Raw genomic sequence first — 27,535 nt, forward strand, 5'->3', positions numbered from 1 at the left:
CCATCCCAGATAAGCTTTTTATAGTCCATCTTGTTTGTTTGGCCACGCACTGTCGTACAGCTCAGTGACCCCTTGCCTGCTGTTTCTATTCAACCCACCTGTATTAGCTACATATTTGCCAGTTATTCATAAAAACCTCAGTTCTTTTTTTTTTTTTTTCCCCTACACCTCCACTTAACCAGTGTAGTTGTAAACATTTTTACATAGACTAAAAGAAGGTATAAAATGGCTCATTATATTTTCCTTTGAAGACTTAAAGAATGACATGAGAGTGTCAGGGAAAGTCCCTGGACATTTCGGTCATCAGTATTGTTAGCCTGAGCACAGGCACTGGGCACAGTTTTGACCAACACCAAGTAAAGCTTTCTTAGACAAATTCAGGGCATTTGGGGAAATTAGTGCAGATCAGGAACTATTCTCAGCAGTTACATTCCATGAAGCTGACCTATTTTGGTGTGGGTAAAGGAATTTAATAACATGGAAATAGGCCACTCTGTACTGGGTAGCTTCTGGGCTGGCACATGAAATTTCTTTGAACACTTGTAACTTTTTGAGCCTATGCTTTCCAATCCAGGCCACGCAGCCCATCTTGGGTCACAGCACCTGACAATTAAGTAGGCTTCTGTTACTGTTTGTGTGTGTGCAACATAAAGGAGTTAACATAAAAACCTACATTGATACAGATTTCTTACACTTAACCAACTTTCTCTTACTTCTTGCTTATTCCTTTCCATGTAAGAATTCTTCAGGCACTTTCAGTGAGATCTGATTTGCCCCCAAAAGTGGAGGCAGTCTTAGTAAAAGCTCCCTAGAAACTTCTTTTTCTTTGGTAGTTGTCACTGTTGCATGATCTTGATCATGCAGCATTTTGAAGAGTGAAACATTTGATTCAGACTGAACAATGACACAAAAGCCAACTAAAGCATCGTATTTTGAAAAGGGGGGGGGGGGGGGGGGGGGAGAACAAAAAAACCCCCCAAACCACCCACACCACCAAAAACCTGAGAAATAAACGGGAGGGCGAAATATTCAGTTGCCAGAGATTCTCAGATACGCTACACTTATATTGTTGGGTTTTTTTTTAACTTTCTCAAGAATGCATAACTAGCAAAGGCTAGCTTAGAAGAAAGGACTGTTTAGAGTACTGGTTGAATGGAACAAAAAACTTCTTTAAAGCTCTAAACTGAGAAAGATTGGACCCTCAACTGCAAAGCAGAGCATGAAAACCAATATAGCTATTTCTTGGTACTACTCTATAACCAGTGAAAATACAGGTAATTTGTATTTTACAGATCGCTTGGTAAAATGTAATGCTCTGATTGCACAGTAAGCAATAGTCCAGGAAATACAAATGAGCACAATAGTGGTTAGAAGTTAAATATTATCTATTGGTCATGAAATCCTGTTGTTAGTCTGCACTTATCCAATTCATTAGCCCCGTTTCATGAGGTTTAAGTGGTAACTGATCATTAACAGTAAGATTTATAGGTCAATTATTTTTAAACACATCATTATCATCATAGTAGATTATTATCATTAATAATTGTACTTTACATCTGCTACCTTCTGTATAGAAGGTGTAAACAAATACAGTTCATAGAAATTCAACAACCTTTGGCAGGAATCATGACATTCATTCCACCCCAATGTGTTTTCTGTGGGGAGCGATGAAGAAATTATGCATTCAAAACGCAGAGAGTATTTAGACTGGATGCATAACATTATCCACGGTAACCTTGGGATGGCTGAAAAGCACCATGCATCTCCACCCACTCTCTGAACCTGAAGAGTGGCTAGGGCTACGGATTTAACAGCATGGGGTTGCCTTGCAATGCCTTGAGAATTGGTTGCAAAGTAACTCACAGACTACAGCGTCACTTGCTGCATCACTATAATTTCTGGCAGCATCTGCCTTTTTCCTCAAGGCCTTCTGTCCAAATAAGAAATGAACACAGCCGTTCTGCTTCTGACCATGGTGGGCTTGCTTTCTGAAAGGTGTAGAGGCTACTGTGCAACATGCAATGAACAGACCATAAGTAATATCTAATATAATCACAATAGTTTAGGCTCATCATTTTCAGAAATACTAATAACCACAGTTGTAGTTAGATTTTCAGGAGTGCCCCACTCCTTCCAAGATCATAACTGGGATGCTCCAAACAATGCTTGTGCACTCCCAAAGTTCCTACTGACAGCCCTAGAAGCTGCAGATTACTGAGCAGTTTTGAAACTGCTTTCCCTTTAGTCCAAAACACATGTAGTTGAATTTTTTTAGAGCAAGTTACAAAATAAAAATAAAATAGTAGAAATATCTAGAGGAACTCTTTCAAGTTTTCTCTTGAATACATGACAATTATATTTTTTCTCACGTGGCTTCCATAACAAATTTGTTGATCTTATAAAAGTGATTGCCAACACTCTCAAGAGAAGGATCTATAATAAGGAGTCACTACCCACAGATTTCCTTGCAGAAGCAGCAGTATTTATATAGAGATTCTCACTTTAAACACTTAAATTGGAAGTCATAAAAATCACTTTTGCTAAGTTGATCATACTTGTTGTAAAGTATGTAAAAGACTACAAATGTGAGGCCAATTGCCATCTTATTGTATCATTATTTTTTGGTCTATATCACACACTAATTCTCAAGTATTTTAAGGAAACTGCATACAGTAAACCAATACTGAAAACAAAGAACACCCAACTATTAGGCACTTACACTTGATGATTATTTCACATTTTTATATTTCAAAATAATATTCTGCTTCAGACTGTGCTAACATGGTGAAAAAAGAAGTAATACTATATTTTAGGGAAAACCATTTACATAAAATCTACCAATAAGCATGTGAAAATCAAAGCTTCACAGGGAGTCTTCTAAGTAATATGGATTCGAGCATGTTTTGTTTAGGTGATTTTAGATGTGCAACTTGGGTGTGACTTGGAGGACTAAAGATAGGGACCTTATTTCTTTAGTCGATGGAGAGAAAAATGATTCTTCCAGTACAGGTGATTTAGAGCACTTGGCTTAGATCCTGAAGTAATGGTTTGACCACATTTTTAAGATGTGAATGAATTGTAGTAAGATTGTGTTATTATCTTTTGTGCCAGAGTAATAAAGAATATATGAGAAAGCTCCCGCAAGGTATTTAAGAAGCAGAGATGTTAAGCAGAGCATTACAAACTCTGTGTCCCATCCTTGGCAATATACTTTTTATCATGTTCACACTTTCACATATATCTCCTGGAATTTAAATTTATAGAGGGAATAAGTGTATTGATTATTTTCATGGTGCCGTGTGTGATCCATTAAAATATACCACTAGACCTACCTGACAATGAATATTACATGCTGCCTGAGATTCTGAAAAGGAAAGACAGTTTATCCTGAAAACTATCTTTTTCTATCCATAAAGCATGCTACACCTTGATAATCTTTATAACCACTATATATATCTTACATAAAAACATTTGATTCAAGCTTTAGACTATAACCCAAAATAATTAGTGTTCTCATTGTATTTTTGACTTTTTTTACTGCCTTCTTTTGTTTGGGAATAATTTCTTAATCAGTAGACTGTGTATTAGCAGAACAGTTCTTTGTTAGTCATGATACATAATGAAACTGATCATCTAGAACTGGTTTTCCACACAAGCCCTCAGAGATCCAGGAAGCACGTTGTAGAACACATGAATACATTCACAGATCAGGCTTTGCACAGGTGACCATATAGCAAGGCCAATGGAAGGGGAAGTGATAATGGTGGGGTCTTTCCTACACAGTAATATTTGCATAATTAAAACAGTTACTCAGGAAATCGATTTGGTCTCCTCAGCTTGTCAGAAATCAGCTCCATATTGGCTAGAAGAAACCCTTAATTATAATAATGAAGATTTCTAGAAAAAAAACCCATTTTCTTCCCCTTCTAGTAAAACTGTGCTACCATACAAAAGAAAGTTTAAGATCCTTCGAAGATTTAAGAGTTATTCTTGCCTAGGTATTTGGACACACACATATGAGTGTCTGTGGCTTCAAACAACTGCTCCTAGATTTCTACGCTGAGTGAGCTGTTAAACAGAATATTCTCTCGTCTTTGCTACACCCAGCACTCTTTGGAGACAGAAGCATTGGGTCTGAATATCTTCCGATGAGAAAATGAACTGGCATTTCCCATTTCCTGAACTCTTGCTCCAACAAGGAGGGTATTATGCTCTGGGGAATTAGTTTCTGGCATGCAAGTGGGAGGTTTATTTTTAGAAAGCTTTGTGACAACTTATCAGTAGAAAAAACAGCAAATGGTTAAACTGATTTTTTTCGGTATACAAAAATTACACCAGGTATGATGAACTTTTTTTTTTTCAGGAAAAAAGAGGACAGCCTCAAAACCCCAGTCTGCTAGTTCACCTGAGGTCCTCATAGACTCAGTAGCTGCCAGATCTGGGGAACCTCCATCATGTGGATCACCCTAGACTTCAGCAAGATCAGACCCAGAATGGGTTTTGCTTCTGTTCATTTTCCCTTGAAGAACTGGGAACCCTTGGACATCCAGGATCTCTTCAGTCTGGAGAGATGCAGCTCTTGCTAGGAGTGGACCAGGATCCACAGCAGAGAACTGGGAACTTTAAGAATGGTTATGTTGTTGTTGTTATCTAATAAGGCCATAAACCCTAACTCAGAGCAGTAGGTTTGAGGATGGAAGAAGCCTTGCCATAACTGAAATTTTACCAGCCTATGCCAGATCATGCATGAAACTGCATGAAAGAATGTTCTGGTCTGGGAAGACCCTAGCCAGGAAGATTCTTTGTTATACCCAGAGTGAGATTAAGACACAAACAAGGTTAAATGCCGCTGATCAAGCAAATTTATCGTGTGCTTATGTAAACAAAACATTCACATGTTGTGGTAAGAAAATAGCGTTAGGAAAGAGGGAAAGATAGGAAAGAAGGAAATCTAGCAAGCAGTTGGGATAGAGTTGCAAGAGATGGTCACCACCATGGATGCAGCAGCGTCCTGTTGGTCTGTAGTCTCTATTCACATCAGTGGCAGGGGTCTCAGGATCACCACTTGTTGTTTGGTGACACAGTCTTTTATAGGGAGTTCAAGGGGGTCATTTCCCAGACAAGGGCACGTACCACATTCCTCCGTGGGGCACAAACGATTACTGCATGGGTAGGTGTGATTGTCCATCTCCAGGCACATCCCTCAAAGCAGCGGCATGGCTCTTTCCTTGACCCTGGCCAAAAACTGATGTCAGGCAGCTGTTGGCTCCTTACCTGTTCACAATTGTTAAGTTTTGCAGGAGCTCAGCTAACAAGCTTTGAGACAGTCAGTTTGAGATGTGATCTGTCACAAAGAACAAGGTGACAAAGGCTCATCTTGGCCTCTTCTCTACAGGGGAAGAGCCCCCTGCAAGTTCCAGCCCCCTGCAGGTCAGAGCCACAGCTAGGAGATGCACAAATGTATCTCTCTGCTATGCTAAATAACATCTTCCCAGCTTTAGGAGCATGTACATCACATGCCACTAATTATTAGGCTGATTAGCTGTAGCTCATCGTAGTGGGTTTGCATGGCAAGGTTTTGGTGGCAGGGGAACTACAAGGGTGGCTTCTGTAAGAAGATGGCAGAAGCTTCCCCCATGTTCAAGGGAGCCAATGCCAGCCGGCTGCAAAAGGGACCCACTGCAGGGCAAGGCTGAGCCCAGCAGCAGCAGTGGTAGTGCCTCTGTGGCAGCACATTAAGAAGGGTTCCACTGCGCAACAATTGCCCCAGGAGAGAGGCGTGAGACTATGTGAGAGCAGAAACTCTGCAGACCCCCAGGTCAGTGCAGACGGAGGGCAGGGGCTGCTCCAGGCACCAGAGCAGAGATTCCCCTGCAGCCCATGGTGAAGCCCATGGTGAGGCAGGCTGTGCCCCTGCAGCCCATGGAGGGTAACGGTGGAGCAGATACCCACCTGCAGCCTGGGGAGGACCCCACACCAGAGCAGGTGGATGCCTGGGGGATGCTGTGATCCGAGGGATGCCCAGGCTGGAGCAGATTTGCTGGCAGGCCCTGTGACCCTGTGGGTGACCCATGCTGGAGCAGGCTGTTCCTGAAGGACTGCACCCTGTGGGAGGGACACACATTGAAGCAGTGTGGGGAAAACTGCCGCCCATGGGAAGGACTCATGTTGGAAGACTTAATGGAGTGTTGTCTCTCATGGGAGGCATCCCACACTGGAGCAGGGGAAGAGTGTGGGGAGGAAGGAGAGTCAGTAACATGTGATGAACTGACCATAACCCCTATTCCCATGCACTACTCGGTGGGAGAAGATAGAGAAATGGGGAATTAAGTTAAGCCCGGGAAGAAGGGAGGGAATGGGGGGAGGTGTTTTTCTGATTTGAATGGTAATAAATTAAACTAATTTCCCCAAGTCAAGTCTGTTTTGACTGTGATGGTAATTGCTGAATGATCTCCCTGTCCTTATCTTGGCCCATGAGCCTCCTGTTATATTCTCTCTCCCTTGTCTGGTTGAGGAGGGCAGTGATCGAGCAGCTTTGGTGGGCACCTGGCAGTCAGCCAGCATCAAACCACCACACTGATGTAACAGGTTTAGTACACTATCCGCTTGTATTTACAGCATCCTTTCTTTTGCCTGTTACACTATTGTTAAAACACCAATGAGTGAATATGAACAGTTGTCTTTAGATTCTTCCTAAACAGACAGAAATCAGTGCCCTTATGACCTGGCCAGGATAAAAAACTGAAATGCCTTGTTAATTTAAGCCAACAAGAATATTATAATATACATAATCTGATTATTTTTTCCCTGAGTAAGAATTAAAGATTTAGATCCAAAAGAAAGAAATTATTTTATTTCAGTGTTGTTTCCTGTAAGATTCATGCTGCTATGATTATCTGCAATGCAATACTTCAGCAGTTGCCAAAGACAAGTGAAAAAAATATAGACAAAAAAAAAGCAGGAGAGGGTAATCTTGCATACACACAGTACATGTATAGTGAAATTATAAAAAAAACCAACCCTCAAACAGCATTTACATCTGTTTGGTTGAAGGCCATTATGCATTTAGCTTGTCCTTAGATGCTAACATGGATTATTTCTTGCTGATCGTTTTGCTGATGACATGTAATGGTGCTTTTCATTTCTTACTCTTACCAGAATTGAAAACCTTTTTGTTAAATGATGGTGTACCTGTAAACTGCAGGTATGGAGAAACAAAAAAACCCAACCCAAACCAAAAACAAAACAAGAAAAAAAAACCTTTCTAAGGACAGATCAAACCCCAGAACAGCTTTTGAGCCTTCAGAACTAAAACTAATCTAATCACATCAAAAGAACTGTAAGTGTGTGCTGAATTTCAGTCAAAATGACTGATTACCTGTCACTCAGCTCTGATTTCTTCCCACTATGCACTTTGGAACCATCTTTGGTTTAGAAACTCAGAGGCAGATTGTATGTGTTGTTAGCTTGCCTCTAACTACATTTTCCTGAATGCTTTTGGGCTGAGTAATAAGCCCTATCAGTCATTGCAGCCTAAAATCTTCAATAGCATCATCACTCGTTTATTTGTATCATTCTCATTGATGCTGCTCGATCTGAAACTCTGAAGAAATTTCACACCTTGAATCACAGAGGCGCTACACAGGCTTTGTAAGGGAATGCCTGAATGCTTATGCTGAGATACATAATCACTGGGCTTTCTCTAATTTTGGATTCTGGGTTGAATTTTAAGTGTAATTTAAGTGCAAAATGTTGCATAAGTTAAACAGGTCAACTGGCATATGACTTTTGGCCTTAAAAACACTTTTTTTTTTTTCTTCTTAAAATTGCTTGTACAACAGAGCAAAAAGTCTTGATCAGGCAATATGCATTGCTACTATCTTTCCTATATGTGAAAATATTCTGACTTGCATGCAATATACATGACTGAAATCATCAAAAGGATAACTAGTTGCAGAGTCCAGTTTCATGGTGCAGTCTGAGGGATGTAAGGGCTTGCTCCTTTGGTACATCTGTATCACTCATCCTCTATAAAGGACAGCATCAAACGTAGAAAACATATTTTAAAAAGATTTATGCAAGTAGATTTTTGTAGGCAGAGAAGTCACATGAGACAATCTACAGAATTTGACAGAACTGTTTGAGTAGCATAACCAGCTGCTGCATAACGTTGGCTGAGCTGCTTGTTCCATCATTCCTAGAAGCTGCAGAGAACAAGGTTTTCAGGACCTTTGGGAGTAAAAGGCTATTACTCAGGCCTGTTTCAATATACCTCTATAGCAAATGGAGGTAGTAGTGTACACAGGCGAAATGGACAATAAAAACTGAATAATGCTAAACTGTCACAGCAAGTCTAGGGCAAGAACTAATGTCTTCTAGAGACAGAAAAATAAAAATCTACAAAACTGTCCTTTTGTTATATTTCATATGCAGCATTCATGTGATCATTTCAAATGTCCTCTGTACAAAGACAGGGAAAAAATAAGTTTTTCATGCTATACATTATATTCTCTTTAAGTTTTTCCCTGAGGTGGCAACAATACACTTTATTTGTTTTCATTTATTTTATTCTGAAAGTATGTTGTCGCAGTAGCACCATTAACAGCTTCCATATGCTGTGAAAATAATATTACAGGAGGACAATGGCAGTGTAATTACATACTACATCTTCAGAGATCTAACTCTGGCAGAGTTGACGATTACTTCAGAGTTTCAAATTAATCTGGATAACCCCATCTTTATTGCTGTTGAATTTCTGGAAGTGATGAAATGCCAAGTCATTGAAAATAACTGATAAAAGCCTAAACAATCTGAAACGAGTAATGCCATGTTTCTTTGACTTCATCTAAGTCCCATGTGCTTTACAGCCAGGTGTAATATTTTATAGAGAAATGTTTGTTTTAATGGATCTGAGTGCTCTTCAGTTCACTAAGAACAGATCAACTAGGCGAAAGAAAAAAAAAAGGAAAAATCCATTATCATATGCTCTTACATTTTATGTTTGCCAAAATTGTGGCTGTAAAGAGCAAACAGTGCAGCAATGATTTCTGTCATCCAATCTAAGTGTCTGTAAAAGATCTGGGCATCAGGGCTAGAACTGTGATGTGGAAATATAATATAAGATTCAAGTGTAGGCAAAGCCCTTTTAGATCCTTTTACTTCCACCTCTTCTGAATAACTTGCACAGCAGAGACCCAGCAATACACACGTTTGTGACATTAAATAATAGGAGGATTTGTGACTCTTCTGCATACCATGTTAAAATTTTATTTTTTTACTCATTCATTGAAGTATAACTAAGAAATAGCTGAGACTGCTATTGTCTTGCTGATACTTTGTGTCATAATGCTCCTTTCCAGCTGTTAAAGCAAAAGGTTCCTTTAGTACATTCCCTTGAAAAAAGAAGGAAATTTTCCTTTATTATGTTGTGTTGGAAGAAAGTGAAGTGATAATTGCACAACTTTTAGGTAGCTCACTCAATGATTACTACAAAGCTACACACGGTAATGTCCAAATGTGGATGCTGTCACAAACACACTTTACTTACAGGGATTTTCTCAAACAATTAAAGCAAGTTTTGCCTTCAGGTATACTTTGCATACTGATAGAGAGAGAAAGCAGGCAAAACACATTTTTTTCAGAGGCATTCAAACAGACAATTCTATAGGTACCATAGCCCAAACTACTAGCTCACAAAAACAGTAGTTTTGCTCCTAATCCAGCAGTGCTAATGTCAATTTTTTCCTCACCTAGAAAAAGCTTGTAAAGCTGAAAAAGCTGACACAGCATGCATTGTGAGGAGATAATGACAGGGAACCATGTCTGCTGTTTAATTCAGCGGCTGGATGCGAAAGTCATCTAACCTGCTGTTGCATGATATACAACTTCTCAGAGCCTTATTTTGTGAAGTGTGACTGAACCGCTACCAGGCAGAAATCTCTGAGACAACCCCCTAATATGCCTCCCACTAGTCACAGATGCCTGCCCTTCTATACTGTTGAAAAAGAGGTGCAAATTTCCTCCTACGTGTTTACACGCAGAGGAACAGGGAAGGCCATTGCCGATATTTTCCTGCGCTGGAGGGGCTGTTCTGTGAGAGCTGTTGGAGAATGACCAGGGAAAACAAAATGATGGGGCAAGCAAAACGCTAGCTTTGTTGAGAGCCAGGATGAAGCAAATCAAATACCCCAGGCCCGCTGAAATCAGCTCCAAAAGCTGCTGGTAGTTTTGACAGCAAAGGCTGCTGCATGAAGAAAGGTGAGCACTACCTGCCCACTGGAAATACTGGTCGTGGCGGTGGGCACTGGCAGCTGTGCAAAATGACAGCTGCAGCGAGGGGTGCCGCGAGCAGGGGAGCCAGGCACTGCAGCACTGCTGTAATAAGCCAGGGCACCCTGTTTTAAATTAAGGCTGCTGCTATGGATGTCGTTAAAGTCAAGGTTGACTCAAAGTACTTTGGACCTCTTTTAGCTCTTTTATCTGTCATGTCTTGTGCTTTTTCAGCAGAGCTGCTTCTCTGAATTAAATCATTTTGTCCTTACGTATCAGTAGTAATGCTTATTTTTAAAGTGTGTAAATTTCACGTGTTGGTTTTTTATTACCACTGATAGTAAATAAACCGAAAATAAAAGATGCAGAGCTAAAAAAAATTATATTTAGCAGTGAACTTTTAGTCAGAGCACCCTCTGGTGGCTAATGTATAAACATTACTCTCTGTCATCTCCCTTGGCCCTCCTACTCCCCTGGAGTTGTACATCTAATTGTAATACTGACTACTACAGAAATGAGTGGAAATCAATCCTTTCTCCACTGAATTTTTCCTTTCAACTACTGTGAAATGCGTGTGTATATTTTCTCAGTAAAATACGAATTCAGATACTAAAACCCGTTAAACACAGGAGGGAAATGCTTATTAACATGTACTGTCTACAAGTGGAGTTTAATTCAAAAGAGTCAACCATGTGGGTAAAATTAAAGATAGAAATACGGATAGCTATCTCAATAGATAGCGATGCTAAGGTTTTTACAGTTGCACTGGACTAAATCTAGAAATTAGGGGAAATCGGTGGGTAAAACATGAATATGTATTTTCTAATCCTTTGTTGTTTTGATCTCATCATTTTAACTAGATGATTTAAGTCTGTTTATTTTGCACAGGCTCCATCGTTTTGAAAAGGCATACTGTGTTAATTATCAAGAAATCCCAAGAATGACTATCTACCACTTTTTCACAGGTATCTTCCATTTAAAAGTACCTGAGTCCTCCCATGTTGGTTCTGCGATTGGAAGGATCAGAGCTGTGGATCCTGATTTCGGGAAGAATGCAGAAATTGAGTACAACATAGTTCCAGGAGATGGAGGAAATTTGTTTGACATCACAACAGATGAGAACACGCAGGAAGGAGTCATCAAACTGAAAAAGGTATGTGGCACTGATGGGGTGTATGTACCTGTGGCTCAAGTGAGAAATTAGGTAAGAGAAGTAAATGTTGTACAATTATACCTCATAAAGAACACATAGTAGTTTCTATCTTTATTAGAATCTGTGGTTGTGGCCTTAGTCTTAAAAGAAATTGGTAGTGTTTCTTTTCATATACAATCAGGTATGACTTTTCATAAATAATGTCAATTTTAATGGCAGAGAACTAATTCTTATCTCTGTCTAGAAAGTAAAATTTCTCTTTTGTGGGAAGTGTTCCATCTAAAACCATATGAAAAATGTTCCCGTTCAGAACATGGAATGAAAGAGGTTTATTTTATGTTTAAGATAATATATTTAATTTTTACTTATAAACTTTTTGTTTTGAAAACTTTGATGCTATGTTTTTTATTTTAATAATGAAGCTGTTGTACAGTATTGTGGTGAACAGAGTTTTTACTCAGGGTAGAGTCGTCCCAGATGATTGCAAATCGACAAGTCCTACTTCCAGTCTCTTAATAGCATCCCAAATAGCTGGTTATCAGATACTCATGCAAGGGGGCACACTGCATCTCAGCTGTTGATGTTGCTTTAGTGTACTATAGTAAGTTCAAGATTACTGAATTTATGAATTTTGAAGATAGAAAGGATAAATGTGATTTGGAATTTAGTGATTAAAGCATTCAGTAGTAGAGATCCAAAATAGGGACTTGTCACATTTTAACCAATGATCGTCTTCTGAGCCCAGGCATGTACATGTACAGCAGTGATCAACTTGTTTAGCAGAAAGAACCATCATCTCATTTTGAAAGGCCAGGTTATGTTTCATAGACAGCTCATGTTTGCAGGTGTAATTTTTGTAAAATAAACACATCTATGATCTGAGCACTTCGTCAGGGTCTGGGAAAGAAAGAGTTCTGGACATGTATATTAAAACAAGCTTTAGGAGTAAAGAAGTGTTAGTTCCAATAAAATTTAGAATTTAGGTAATTAAATTTCCCCTGGCTCTGACCAATGATCTGTATTTGCATTATACTCATTCTAACAGCAAAATTCCTGGCTTTAGCTTCTTGACACAGAAAAAAGTAAATTATCTATAGGTGCATTAAAGGACCAGATGATGTCAAGTCACTTACTCTTCTGCTAGTTTTAAGTGACATAAAATAGAAGCTACGATACCCACAAGATGTAATTTGTCAATGAGACGCAAACTTTTTCCACTCTTCACAGACCCCCTTCTTTTCTGACTAAGAGTTTTAATGTACTGCTTCCTCCTTATGTGAATTTGTAATTTTTTTTTTAATTTTTAAAAATTGTTCTCATCACTTTTTTCCCCTCTGTGCAGATGAGTCAAAAATAGCTCCACCTGGGACTGTCAGGCTGACCAGCTGCATGCCCCTCTGTATGCACTGACAATCACAAATGTCAATGAGTGGGAACCATTGAAAAATGTATGCTTGAGCATCAGAAGTAGGTTTTTGCTAGGATTCAGTTCTTCCTGGGTTAGTTCAAAGTCTCAGCTGTGCTGACTGTTTTTATACACAGCAATGGAATTTTTCCATACCTATGGTTAAGTAGGTATGTATTAGACTGTACAGTCAAAACATTCAAATTGGCTATGCAGATTCAAACAGCACACATATAGTAGTTTTTACTGATGAAGCGTGTTCACATATGAATTTGCCTGACACAGTTATCTTAAGAGCAGCACAGGCAAAACACCTGGTACTTTTGAGACTGCTACATCAGGAATTATATAATGTCTGTATGAACCACTAATTAAAACAAACAAACAAACAAACAAACATAATTAGTTCTATGTCCAGATACTTTACTGCATTTATTCAGCCTTTTCAGTATTGAGATACAGCATATCTGAAAGTTTAGGGCACCTTTACAACAGCAGAACATCAGTTGATGTTGCCTAATGTAAATGTTAGCTCTCTGCCATTGAAGAGGAGGGGGAAAAAATATAGTCCTAATCCCTTCTTAATCTTCTTCATCGTAGTGAGCCTGGGGATGGTGACAGGCTGTGAAGGTCAGGGAATACTATCCTTGTTCTATGCCGGAGTGTGGAAAGAAAATAAACCCAATATGCAGGTCATCCCATAAAGAATGCCTTTATACAGACTCTACACATTGTCCTTCACAAACCCTTTCTCTAGGAAAAGCTCCCTTTCACCAAGCTTTAAATGATCCAAGTGTTTTAAGACATTTTTGAATCACCCAAAATCCATCCACTTAAGTTCCTTACTGGATCCTGGTTAAACAAGAGCAATACTGATTCATAATGATACTGTTAACTCAGTTGTCTTTTCCTGTCCTCTGTGCTTGTAATAATACAAATGTGCCTTTATGGGTTGCAGTTTTCAGATTTTCAGAAGTGCTAGACAAACACAATTTTGTGAACACCTATTAAAATGCATGTTACCTGAACTGTACAAGACTGCAACAGCACTATTCATTTGCCTGCAGAGAAGCAATTCCACATTGCATGGTGTTCAAAACACTGACTTGACCTTGTGGGATTACGCAAATATTTAAGTTAGGTATGCGTTTAGTCCTTCTTTAAGTCAAAGCTGGTGAATGAATACGACCACACTTTCAATTCGGAGCTATAAATAATAAATAGTCAAAGACACTAATAAAAAGTACCTGTGCTTTAAAAACCGGTTTGGACTGGTTTTGGTATCATAACATATCCTGATGTTGGATGTACTGCATTAATTCAGTGCTGAGCCATTTCAAAACCATTTATAAAGTTTGCTTTTATTTTTCCTGAAAAATTTCTTGCAGCCAGAAACTGTCATTCACTGTGTAAATGCTTTTGTGTTCTGTTGTTATGCAAAACCAGATGGAGACATTTCTATATCAAAATTGAGAAAAATGAAGCCTTCCTGGACTGCATTTATTTTTGGTGGAAAATACATTTGATGATAAAAAATTGCACAAGCCAAGCTGTTCTTTTCAGCATGCTGAATGCATTGGTGGAGGCAAAAGGCCATTCTCTGCTTCTAGGACACTAAATGGGCACAAACAGCTACAGCTGGACAATGTGCACATCTTAAGTCATCTGTTTTGGTTGCTAATTTATTTTCATGCTATGATCCAATATAAGCTTGATTACTAATACTCTTGTGCTATTTACATATATTAAAAATGGAATAGCTTTTCTTATAGTCTGCTAAAGAAAAATCCAAATGCTATTTAGCACCACTGTGTGGTTAGTACTGTAAGAGCTTCCCTTCTCTCTCAAAAAAAGAGAAAATAGTATTGGTAAAAAGTGTGGGAGAGTGTGGACTTTAGGATAGTGCTGTATACAGTTGTTTGTAAAAGTAGAAATACTACTATTTTAGGAACAGAATGACCAATTTCTTCCCTTCTCTTGAGCTATTTAATAAAGTTTTTATTGAGTTTTATATTTATGTATTATCTGTCATCCTACCTGAATGTGTCAGCAAACTACAATGAGTGTAAGCTACAAGAAGCAGGGTGACAGAAGGGACCATCTCCTTTGTACCAGATGTGGTGGCCTCAGGTGGAGCATGGGGTAGTGCTCCCGGGTACAGGGGGAAAATGTGTCAGTCCCAGGCAAGCTCCCGATTTTATTGAAACTGATAAGAAATCCTTAATGACCACATCCAACAGAAAACAGAAGGATCCAAGCTTCACTGAACAGTTGGCATTAAATTTATTAAACTAAGCATAAGTTTATAGAATAAACCTATTATGTGCAGAAGCCCCTTAACTGGCTCAGCATGAGCTAATCCAGTAATTGATCAGGGTTCAAGCACTGAGTCTAGCTCAAACATTACTAATTAGTGCAGACTGTCATTAAACCCAGGAAAAAAGTGTTTCTAGGCTTCACCTGGTATGATCCTACACTGCTGTACTGTACTGCTTGAGCTTCTCCACGTAGGTCAGTGGAAACTCAGGGAACATTTGCATCTTATTTTTTGTAAGCTGTGTACCACTGCTAACTGATCAGATGGCAAAGCAGTACCATGAAATCACGGTGTCGGGGCAGACATAGCACCACATAATGAGAAACAATAACTTTAGTGACGATAAAATAACAGAAACTGGGGAAACAATGAACAGACTCCGTAGCTCCAGGAAGGTATTTGGAGTGTATGCTTCCTTGGAACCTCAGGGGCCACTTTTAAAAAGCCTTTAGTTGGAGTCAGCAAGTAGTAATTTGACTGTCGACTAAGCCAAATTGTCTTGCTTGTGGGATAGCCCATGTATGATATTGCTATAATGTAAGAGCAGTCTGATAGCATCGGTACACTACAACGGTGAGCATAAGGCAGACTGTTGATATCCCTCAGCCAGAATTGCATTACAGCTACTAACTGCTTTACTAGCAAGACTGTACAGACTGCTCACTCCACCCCTTGATTCTCCAGAGGCAGAGAATATCCTTTGCATGTGTGTGCATAGGCACTGTCTGCCTATAATCATAACTCGAGTTTGTGCGTGGGAATTGTGGTTTTACATTTTGAGGAGGAAAAGCAGCTGATATTAAATCCTTCTGTACAGGCAGAAAGTGGTGATCCAGGTGCAGATGCAATCATAAAGACCATGACAGCCACAGAGAAGAATGACGGGAAGAATGAGGAAGGGGAAATGCTCAGTCTCTGTAGTTTGCAGATACAGCTGTTAGGTTTGTTTTGTTTTGTGGTTTGGTTTTTTTTTTTTTTTTCTAGAACAGTGAAAGGCACCTGCATAAATGGGTAAGAGGCTTGAGAGCAACAGACAGCTCAATCGCTGACATTGGTCAGCTTCTCCCCTTCCCCAGATAAGAGCGTACATATATTTTGCCCACTTCCCATCAAATTTTGAAATATTCACTTCAGATCTGGCCTATAGATCTCATTTTTTACTGTGCCCTCTCTTCCCTACCTAATGAGAGCTCCTGGTTCATCTGGAGCTTGTTTTAATAAATCAACCTGCTCTGTAATACCAATTATTTCCTTATGCGATTTAAAATCCAGTGCAGAAGTGCAGTTACTGAAACATGTCAATCCACAGCAAACACTTTGATGGCAATATTTCACAAAATATATAGACTTTCAACTCACCTTCAAGGGGAAAGTGTTGCCAGGTTTTGGGATGGGCACATATGACATAGAGTTGTTCTACAGTTGCACAATGCTAATATGAAGGCAAGCCAAGGACGATACGCACCTTCTCTCAACCCAGCGCTACTGTCCATAACTATCCATATACCTAGGGCTTACAACCTCATCCCAAAATACAGCTTCTCTATCATTGTAGGTGTGGATTGTGAAAGCTTGTGCCACAAACAGTGCTGTTGTATCTCTTATGTGTGGATAAAAAGCAGAGCAAAATCACGGGATAGTTCTTTTCTCACTCTTGCCGTGCTTCTCAGAATTCATTACATCTTTCAGCCCATTTTTTTTTTCTTTCAATTCTTTACTTCTTTATATCTATCTATCTACCCATATTTCCATCTATCTATTTAATATGTAATTTTAGACAGATACATCTGTATAGTAGCATTTCTTAACGTCTACCTTGAAGATGGGAAACCAATATTTCAGAATGTATTTATTTCTAACACAGTGCTGTTTATGTGATTTCCTAGTCATACTAAATCTATTCATGGTACTTCCAGAGTTGCAAGATAAAGTGATTTGTCAGTATGTGTTATTTGATTTTGGGATTTGTAGAATGCCTTGGCTGCACACAGTTGTATGTATGCTGATAGTGCTTTACTATGTGACTATATAGAGCAGCTTGTAACTGTAATATAGGAAAAGGCAGGTAAGAACTGATAGGGGGGCCAAATGCATCTATTCTGTCACTGGTACTTAGAATATCAATTAGAAATATTCCTCTAATTGTTGAATATTTCACAGTTAATAGGACATTGACTTAGTATTACCGAAATTGCTGTTTACATTGGAAAAAACTCATAACTTTTGTAAAATAAAAGCCTTACTCAAACTTAGCTTTCTGAATATATTTTTTTAATAGAAAGAATCAATATTCCTGTTGGTTATTTATAAAACAACACTTCTATGAAACCATTCCATTAAAATCTGGTTAATTGAAAGATGTTTCAATAATGTCATAGGTTTTTTTTCTATGAGATTCCAGCATTCTGCTATGTTTGTACCCTTTAGCAGCATTCCAGGTTTTAGGTGAAAATAGTACTGAGCACTGTCAGACAGTTACTATGTAACAGCAAAATATGTGTTTAAAAATAATAAAAAAAAAAAACCAAAAGGCAGCTAAAATATTGTGTAGCCTACTCATTTTCTTCACAGACTTTAGCGTGATCTACTACACAAAAAAAAAAAAAACCCAAAAAAACCCCAAAAAACCCAACCACAAAAAAACCCCAAAAAACAACACCAAAATACAAAACCCAAAGAAATGCTATTTTAACATCTTTAAAACTAAAACCCAAAAGGTTTTTGCTTGAGGACTAGACAGACATTCAATTCTTCTGTTTTCAGATAGACTGGACATATCAGACAAATGCCAAAATTTGAGACTGTCAATAGCTATCTATATGTCTCAACTCTTCAAAACTGGGAAGACCAGAACTGATCAGGAGATTGTAGCATGGACTTCCCATAAACACAATACATTAAAGCCATACTCTTTTGCTGCATTATATATGTTGTATAAAATCTTAAAAAAAAAAATAAAAAAAAAATAAAAAAATCTTCAGTTTACCATTTGCAACATTTCCCATCTTTCCACAGACATTTCAGTTGCAGTTTAGCCTCACTTATATTAAAAGTTTAAATTCTGCTCTTTTGTGGAATTCTGTCACTGATTTCTTTCTCTGACGATGGCTCAGCACTTTCAGCCTCTCTCTTCTTGTTCTGAGTGCCAACTGAGCTTTGCATTGGCCATGTATTGTTTAACCTCTAACTGTGTTTATCATCAGACCCATAGAAGGACAGAAAGAGAGAATGGGTTGCTCTGATATTACAGAGGCAAAACATTTTCTTTTCTTGGGGCAAACGTCTTTCCGAAAATATATCAGTGCTGCCCCATAAGGCTGAGGGGATAGAAATAATGCAGTCACTTTATCTGTCTAGTGGGTTGCTGTTCAGTAAATATGCCAGCCCGAGCACACCAGTACATAGAATTGCTTGGAACCTTATTCTTTCTGTCCGTCCTCGAACAAGCACTCTGTTCTCCTTACATTATGAAAGTTGTGACTTGGCACTGGCCAAGGACTGTGATCTGGTACTCCTGCCTTGAAGAGTAACTCAGTGAAAGACAGCCTGCAAGGACCGCAGGAATTATGGCTCTTACCATTAGTACATCTATCTGTAAATATTCTCATACATCACAGGAGCTAGTCTGAACAGTTTTAATACCCTTTTTTGGGGGGTATCAAAGATACATACAAGGCATCAGTTAGAATGTCTACTTAATTGAAAGCTTAGATTTCTTACTTTCTCTGTCTTAATCATGTAGCTCTAGCTTAACCGCTCATACTTAGACTTCTTCCACTCCAGACTGGTTCTTTAAACTCTAGGTTTTCTCCCCTTAATATTTTTTTAAACATGTTAACAATTTATGTAATTAGCTGGAGAAGCATTTGACGGGGGAGTTGTTTGTTTTGGGGAGGATTTTTTTTGGCAACGTGTAACAGTGAACATGACTAGTATAGAAACTGAAAAGACAGTGGCAACAATTTGGACAATGAAGCAGCATGTCCATTTGTAGTGAAGGCAACAGCTTAGGGTTTTAACTCTGGGGCACAAGATCTTCCACACTTAATTTTGTTTGTTTCTTTTTAGTCTTTGTTTATGCTCTTCTGTCAGTCCAGTTATAAAGGTGCAACTCACACTGGCTTCCACTGGAAATTTTGTCTGTGGGAGGACGGTTGCAGGTGGTAGTGGATCAGTTAGTAGTACTTGGCTTTCAAGCCTGATTATTTCTGTGGCATATAAACTTGGATGGCTAATTTTAAATCCCCAGCTCAGAAAAGACTGACCATCTAGTCTATTAAAATTACGATGTCTTTCATACGGATTTAAAATTATTATGCTAGCTGTTCAGCTAATGTAAGTCAAGGTAACTTGATTGATTTTAATGGAGCTACTTCATAAGGGCAGAAAATGCCAGAATTTAGATCTATCCTGGCTGTGACAAATGACTGGAAACACTGCGGTAATGACAGCTGGGAAAAAAATGACAGACATTGGCATATTCTTGCTCATACACTTGTGATCCTGCTCTTTTCCATATAGCATATCCTTTCTGTTAGTTTATTTCCAACCTGCCTATAATCGCCAGAAACCACTAGGTGCCAGTGTTACCCAGGCAGCAGGAAAAGCCTTTGTCAGTAACGTTAAAAACAACATGAAAGCCAGTGCAGCTAAACCCTTTAACTGAAAATAAAGCTTCTGTGTCTTTTCAACTAAGTAAGACTGCATTAAGGTTTCTGAGATGATTGCTTTTTTAAAACCAAAGGCACTAAACTTATGTACATTGACAGAAACCCACCCCAAAACAATCTGATTGCGCAATGCATTTCCATCAAACGCCCAGAGCTGCTATGCTGCCTTCAAGACTTTATGGATTACATCTAGGATCATAAGGCAGAGTCAAAGTCCACATTTTTTAGAGTACATGTGGGTCAAATATGTGGCATGAATAGCAGCTCACTGCTGAGACATTTTACAGGAAAAACTTTGCTCAGAAGAAGTTTTAAATCACATTCCAAGCCATACCTAAAGTTTGGTTTGACCCATTGGTATATATCAGACTTTTCATTTGGGCTCACTTCCATCATTTTCATGGTCATCTGAAAGGTTTCTCTGCCAAACGAAATCTTCTATTTAAAGAACTGGATCAGCTAAAGACAGCTGATTGCCTGTGCATGGGAGTTGTGAATGCAAATCTCTGGCTAACCTGCACAGAGCTCATTTGCAAGACATGAATTTCACTCATTTAACTTCAGACACCTACATTGTAACTGTTTACATCCATGCCAGTCATCGCGATTTTTTTTTGATGTGGAGAAACAGTCGTTTCCTGGGTATGATTTATCTGGCCTATTTCAGAAACCACCTTGGCATGAGAAGAACTGCAAAACAAGCTTAGGCAATTAGCTCGGGAGCTGAAGTTTATACTGAAGGCATCTTTAAGCTATGGCAGATTAATCCTACCAAAGTGATTTTGCAATGTTTAATTTTTAGTCAAATCTGATGTTTTTCTTTTGTTCTTTCCACAGCCGTTAGACTTTGAAACAAAAAAGGCATACACCTTTAAAGTTGAGGCTTCCAATCTCCATCTTGACCATCGATTTCACTCGGTGGGTCCATTCAAAGATACTGCTACAGTGAAGATAAATGTGTTGGACATGGATGAACCTCCAGTTTTCAGCAAGCCTACGTACACAATGGAGGTGTATGAGGATACGCCTGTGGGGACCATTATAGGTGCAGTGACGGCACAAGACCTCGATGCTGGCAGCAGCTCGGTTAGGTAAGAAAGCTTTTCTTCCTTCAGTAATTCTCAGACAACCCAAAGGGCTGCTGACAGCGAGACTTGGTGGCAAAGAGCTTAGTAAAAAGATTTAAAATGATCCAAGTCTGTCACTGTAACATATAGAAAAGAGATGATAGTTTGGGTGGGTGATCTGGAAAAAATACGAGAAGTGCTGAGAGCTGCTTATCATACAGATCACATAAGTTACTGACATGACTTCAGAGATGGTGTGCTCAGACTAAGGAAGTAAATACATTGTTTTGCCTGGTGTCTGGTGCTTCCACAAAAGCAGCTCTGAAGTATAGTAATGAAAATGGGATTGTACATGCTGTGTCTGTGTTATACCTCAATGGGTGACAGTGAGCACTGCCCCTTTCACAAGATCCACTTACATTCTACATCTGGCAAAGAACAAATGCTTTGATAAATAATTCTACATCTGTCTTGGCGAAGGCTGTGGGGACATGATTGCTGACCAACATGGCTCTGTTCAGCAGACTTCAGCACAAGTAAACCCCTGCCAGCAAAACCTCTCATTTACTGGTATAGCTTATTTTCCTGAAATAAAAGGGAGAAGGGAGCTGTTATACAAATGTAGTATATTGATTTTGTGGATGTATTTCCAGTCACATTAGAAACTATAAAGTAAACGAGACTGATGTACCAATAAGGAAGCTCCTGCGCAGACATTGTCTAAGACATTGACAGTCATTATACATACTTCCAATACCAATTCAGGCTGGACCTAACTGACTTCAGGAAATATTTTTATTCCCAGACTTTCATGAGCAATATTGCAGACATAATGGAAATCATCAATCTTTAAATATTAATATTTATCAAATGGGACTATGACAGAACAGGAAAATGCCACTAGTGTTTACCAAGTGCATACACACTCATGCATATTTGACTCCAAATTTAATTTGGTCTTTTTAATCCATGTTTATTAATTATATGTATTTTGACTTAGTACATACATTCTCAAAATGTACAATAAACATGGTAGATTATGCATTGTAATCATGTGCAAAAATTTAACATGTAACAGTGACTGTTTAGCTCCTGCTTTGTCGAATCACTGTTAATTATTGCTTACAACTATTACTAATGTTTTTGTTTCACTGTTTAAAAAAAAAATACATTCTTCATTCTTTTTTAATACAGAAATGTATTTGTTCATGAATCTGTGAGACACGTTCCTTCCCTGACCCTGATAAAGGATTGAAATATATACTAACAAAGAATGAAGTAGGAACCTTTTTACCTGGTAGTAGCCTATGAAAATAATCCACTGAAGTCAATATTATGTTGGAAACCATAGTTTCTTGCAACTGGACAGCAAGCCTTTAATCATATTTTCATATGTCATAATGATATGACAGCAGAGTCATTTGAATAGATAACCACTCCTCAGTGAGAGTCTTTTACTTCACAAACCCTCCTAGGAGACTCAAGGGCTTTGGTTACTGATCTTATATTTGAAACTACACACGAAAAATAGTCTCACGATGGTTTCTCCATACACTGCTCACTGTAATATTGAATCCTAAGCTGTTTTAAAGTGACTGTGTCTACCTTTGTTAACCTTGAAATCACTACGTGGGTGTCCAAATGCCCCTCTACAGTTAAAATATCAGGAATAAAAAAAAAATAATAATCAGAAATATTATTAAAAAACCCTTACATTTTAGTCCCAATGCTCTACTTGATGACCCCTTACACTGACAAACTATGGACATGCTCCCAGGGTCACTTTTTATTAACTGATTCAGCTGGTTCATGTCCGGGGAAAAACATGAATACTTCCAGTATTACCATTTTCTCCGAGGGACCCATTCTTACACAGAAGTAAGTTACACAGTGAATTTGATGGACTTTGGAGGGAAATACTTTGCTTTAAGGAGAGGGATGTATTCCAGTAACCCAGCTGACATGCTGAGAAGATTAAGCTGGAAACCTCTTCATGCAGCTTTCTTCCAGCTTTGTAAGATCACTTATTTCAATCAATTTTCATTTTTTAGTCTCGAACTATCTTTATTTGCTCTCATTTACTTGAGGATATATTTGATTCTCTGTATTCAGCTTGATCTCCCGCTTTTTCAATTTCATTATAAGTTTCTTACTAATGTATCTATCAGATGATGCTGTTATGCTCTGGAAGAACCTACCTGTATCCAAATGCTGACTAGTCCAATCAGAAAAAGAAATTATATGCAATTGATAGTTGCTGATATACTAGTGTTAAATATTCCATAAGTTTTACAAGAAAAAAAAGTACCCGACCAGAAGTTTGAAAACCATAAACTAGTTACAAAGCATGTGATTAAAACTTCTTAATGTGTCTTAACCAATTATGGTCTTTCAGCTCTTTAAAATCCAGATCGACTCATAGATATAAAGAACGGCTCCATCAACTTCATCATATTTCAAAAAAGGTGTTGGAGCATCTTTTAAGTAAATATGCCTTCTAATCAAACATAGAAAAGAAAGTAATGTTCTTTGAAACAACACTCCATACAATTTTCTGGGTGGCAGTTTCTCTACCAATTAATTGATTTTCTCTGAAATGTTTTTCTAGAACAGTTTGGCCATTAAAATGTTCATTACAACAGCAACCAAATCAACAAGCTGCCAAACAATAGAGATTTGGAAAAAATCTGGACTGCACGTAACAGAAGGCAAAATGCTGGAGAACAAAACATGCTAGAACAGCGCACGTGAAAGGAAGCAGCACTAGTTACAGCAACTAAATCCATGCTATCAGACAAAAGCTTTAGCTCTGTTATGCTAGACACATCAAGAAGGGGGAGGTAACAGCTAAGAATGAAGACTGGATTCAGCTGTTAGAAAAAGAAAAATAATTTACCAGAAGCCACTGAATATGATGTGGTTTATATTATTTTTCTCTTTTGTTACTGGAATCAAGTTTTTGGACAAGTCAGGAAATTTAAAAGGTTCATTTTGTGGGATATTTGTTAGAGATGTTGAAATTAAAGTGTACAGAGCACACATTCAGTAAGAAACTGGAAATTAAGCACAAGGAGAAAAGGGGCTGCAAGTATTCAACACCAGCAAGGGTGAACGGCTTTGAAGCTGTTTTGGAACATTACCCCAGTGAACCTAATTTTCAACCTGTGTTAAATCTGGAGTTCATGTGTCTCAGGAGAGCTATGTTGTCTATTCCCATTTTATCCATAGTGCTGCAAGAAATGCTCAGCAGAAATGTCAATATGAAGTCCTATGTACTTCATGGCCATTAAAAATCCCAAAGCACTTCTGAAAACAATGGTCTCATATTCTTCTCAAACTCCCCTAGTTTACGATGCTTACTTTCTGTCTGGGAGAAAAAAAAAAAAAAAAAAGGAAAGAAAAAAAAAAGAAAAGCACCTGTATTGTAGTGTATTACAACATACGTAATTTATAAATATGTAAAGTTTTTAGTAAAGATCCTTGTACTTCTGGTAAAAGGAATTTTAGGACTTCCTAAAAATTGCATTTATATATGTCCATACAGCATAAATGTATAGACAGAGTTGTCTAAATAACAAGACAGTGCAAATGGATAGCAAGACTGAGTAATCTGCAATATTTTCTAGAACAGCTTTATCTAACGGTGTGAGTGAAGTTCAACAACTTTGCACTGACACCCTTGAAGCTGTCAGATTTCCTTGGAGATGATCTTCTGGCATAAAGCATGAAAGGATTATTGTCCCTGATGTGAATCTCAGATACGACTCCAGTTACAATGAGTTTCATATTCTGTGCCACAACACTGCCCTTCAGGTCTTCTCTGCTTGATTCAGGAGTTTTTCTTTATGAACCACAAGAACGACTCAAAGCAGGAAAGCTATGGGGACTGTCCATTTTCCTGTCCAAGTCCAGAGTCATGAAACTGTGATACTAAAGAAAGAAAAAAGCCATGTGTACTAGTCACGGGTCAATCCTGCCCTCAGTATCTTGGGGACAAAATTGTATTCCCTGCATGTTCTGCCAAAGAAAAAGCCTTATTTATTTTCTGAACTAGTTCACAGTGAACCGAAAACTTTCACAGATAGGTTCTGTTTTCCCAGTGCAATACTTTGTCATGTAAAGATCAAGAAAATACAAATAGTAAGTTTCTTCCTGAATCCTTAAACAGTTTATCTTAATGTACAACCGCAGACAAGATGAATTAAAATGACATATGTAACAGGAAAGTGCTTGACCTTCCAGTCCCATAATTCTTCTATTTTTTGCATCCACTTTTTGAATTTGCTGCTTCTTCAAAAAGGAAAGTCCCATCCTGTGACATCAAAACATATCTGATAGTTACATACATACATAGAAAGACTAGGACATCTAGTTTTAGCACCCCAGGCCTCTTCATTTAATAACAGACTAAGTGATAACTATTTTTCTGTGTATGGTATCACACTGGAGGGGAACAAGATGCTTTGCCAGTTGGTTTTGCACAGATAAAAGATGGTGGGACTCATGCATTTTGCTTGGTTTTTAGATGCTCTAGTAAGTTTTGCACACTTGCTCTGTTACCTCCTGTCTCTTTCTTGTTACAATTTTACCTCCACTCCATCCCTTGCCTTTTACTGAAGTCCCAGTCTCCTCAACCACTTTTAAGACCTCCTCCGAGTTCTAATTTATCCACTAGCCAGTCCAAATCCCTGCACCAGTACCTCTCAGTTCCTGCTGGAGATCCCTTACTATTTTTTTTTCAGTCCTCCTATTAGCTCACTGTTTTCTTATTATGTCCTGTACTCTGGCAGTCTTAATACCAGTCTCCTATTTCACGGTCCATCTTTCCTTCTCCCACAGCTGGCTTCTGCTTTTTTCTTCCTGAAACACATCCCATTAGCTTCATTGGTGACCTGTTCTGCTGCCTTCCTTTCTTCTGCTGATGATAGACATCTTTTTTGATCTCAGTGGTCTGATGTCTTTTTTTCTCTTTGTTCCAGTTACTTTGATCTTCTTTCTAGAACTTTAGAAACTGGGTTTCTATCCCAACATTTTCTCTGAATCTCAATGGATATATTTGGCTGACACATCTGCTCTTTCGCCACCAGCCTCCCTAATTTCCAGTCTCATTTGGCTCAGTGAGCACTCAGCTACCATATAGACAACAACCACCCCATATACCTACCTTCCAGCAACACTGGAAATGATAGTAGGGCAACCAATTCCTACTTCCTCCTTCTATTTCTCCCTGACTTTCTCACTCTGACTCTGTTTTCTTCCCTGGCTCCTAGACTTCGTCGTCGTGACCTCAGGCAATCGCATCCTCCATGCCTTTGTTGTCTTCCTCTTAAGCTCCCCCCAATATGATCCCATGTACTGCTCTGCCATTCTCTAGATTTGAATGAGCTGGCTTCCTCCTCAGCAGCTGGGTGGTTTTAAATGAGTGAACAGAAAGGTGACTTCTCTTCAAACACAAGGCAGAAAAATGTTCCTTTTCTGTGTATAAACTGTCTTTCAAAAGGAACTGTTTTCTTACATTTTAATGAATTCCTTCTATTCAACAGCAACTGACTCTATCTGTTTGCTCTACCTTTACCTTGAAGCAAGGTGTGTGTAACAAATTATTATGGTAATCCCCTTCATGGTACTTTAAATTAACATGTTTTATTTCACATTTGCAATGGATTAGGTGCACACAAGCAGAGAGTTATCACAGCTCAGTTGACAAGTGACTCAGTTGTATTAAATCAAGGACTGTGGTACCTCAGTTCCAGTGATCAGCTTGAAGCTACTAGAAGTAGCCACTACAAGAAAAGTAAGATTTGTTTTAACATTACTTTTAAATCTACGGACTTAAGGCCGAAGGGAGCACACAGAATTCTTTGGTGGGGAAGGTAAACGTACTGTTACTTAGTCCTCTGTGATGCTGAAGCCTGTTCATTGAAAACAGCAAGAGGCTTGAGCTGAAAAATCTTTCTTTGTCATTTTGGAGCACATGCAGACTGACTTTCGGTCTGTGTGGATTTTCACAGGACTTGCAGGAACATGGAGCAAAGGTGAGTACTTTCTGGCACAAGTCAGAAAGCCTGCACTAGAGGAAAGTCAGGCTTTCCCAAATAAAAGATTGCTAGGATTCATTTGACATGCATATTTTCTAGATCATGTCCTGGAAGCGCTTGCAGCATGAAATATTATTTCCCAACTCCAGCAAGTCAAAAGAAGCTAAACCCAAATTTTAAAACTGAGAGAGGTCAGTAAAATTTATTTACAGTTGGTAATTCATCAATTTACTGAAGCTTGTGAAAAATAGCAAGTTAACCTATAAAATGTCAGTCAGTTTAGAACTAGAAGTATGTATAGATTCAAAAGTTCATGGACCACAGCTTTCAGTGAATGACCTGTTTGTGAGAGAAGTGGATGCTGAAAATCAAGAAGCATGCATTCAGCTCCAAGGCAGAAAAGCTTTTAAATTAATTGAGAATAGCTAAGCAGCCAGAGTGAGGGGAAAGGAACAATATGACCATAATAGGTCTGGTTTACTTCAGAGCACTTGTACCACCTGGTGATATGATTTTACAAAGCCAGTTCACATCCCAGAGGCACACACTGTAATTTTACTTTAGCTCAAATAATAGTCTTCCTGATTTTTGATCAAGGGCTCTTATTCCAAAGTTC

General features: G+C 38.6%; 1 protein-coding gene across 4 annotated transcripts in view; it reads left to right on the forward strand.

The window, feature by feature from the left end:
* CDH12 (cadherin 12) overlaps positions 1-27,535 on the forward strand; it is a 220,747-nt gene that overhangs the window by 159,455 nt on the left and 33,757 nt on the right. For all 4 annotated transcript variants that reach the window (XR_005103402.1, XM_037381808.1, XM_037381807.1 and 1 more), the window contains 2 exons: positions 11,235-11,422; positions 20,652-20,905. Coding sequence is in view for 3 of the 4 variants with exons in the window: in XM_037381808.1 (XP_037237705.1) it covers positions 11,235-11,422; positions 20,652-20,905 (442 nt within the window). In the remaining variant the exon portion in view is untranslated. The remainder of the gene's footprint in view (positions 1-11,234; positions 11,423-20,651; positions 20,906-27,535) is intronic.

The sequence above is a fragment of the Falco rusticolus genome, chromosome 3, assembly GCF_015220075.1.
Source record: "Falco rusticolus isolate bFalRus1 chromosome 3, bFalRus1.pri, whole genome shotgun sequence".
In the NCBI taxonomy this organism is placed as follows: domain Eukaryota; kingdom Metazoa; phylum Chordata; class Aves; order Falconiformes; family Falconidae; genus Falco; species Falco rusticolus.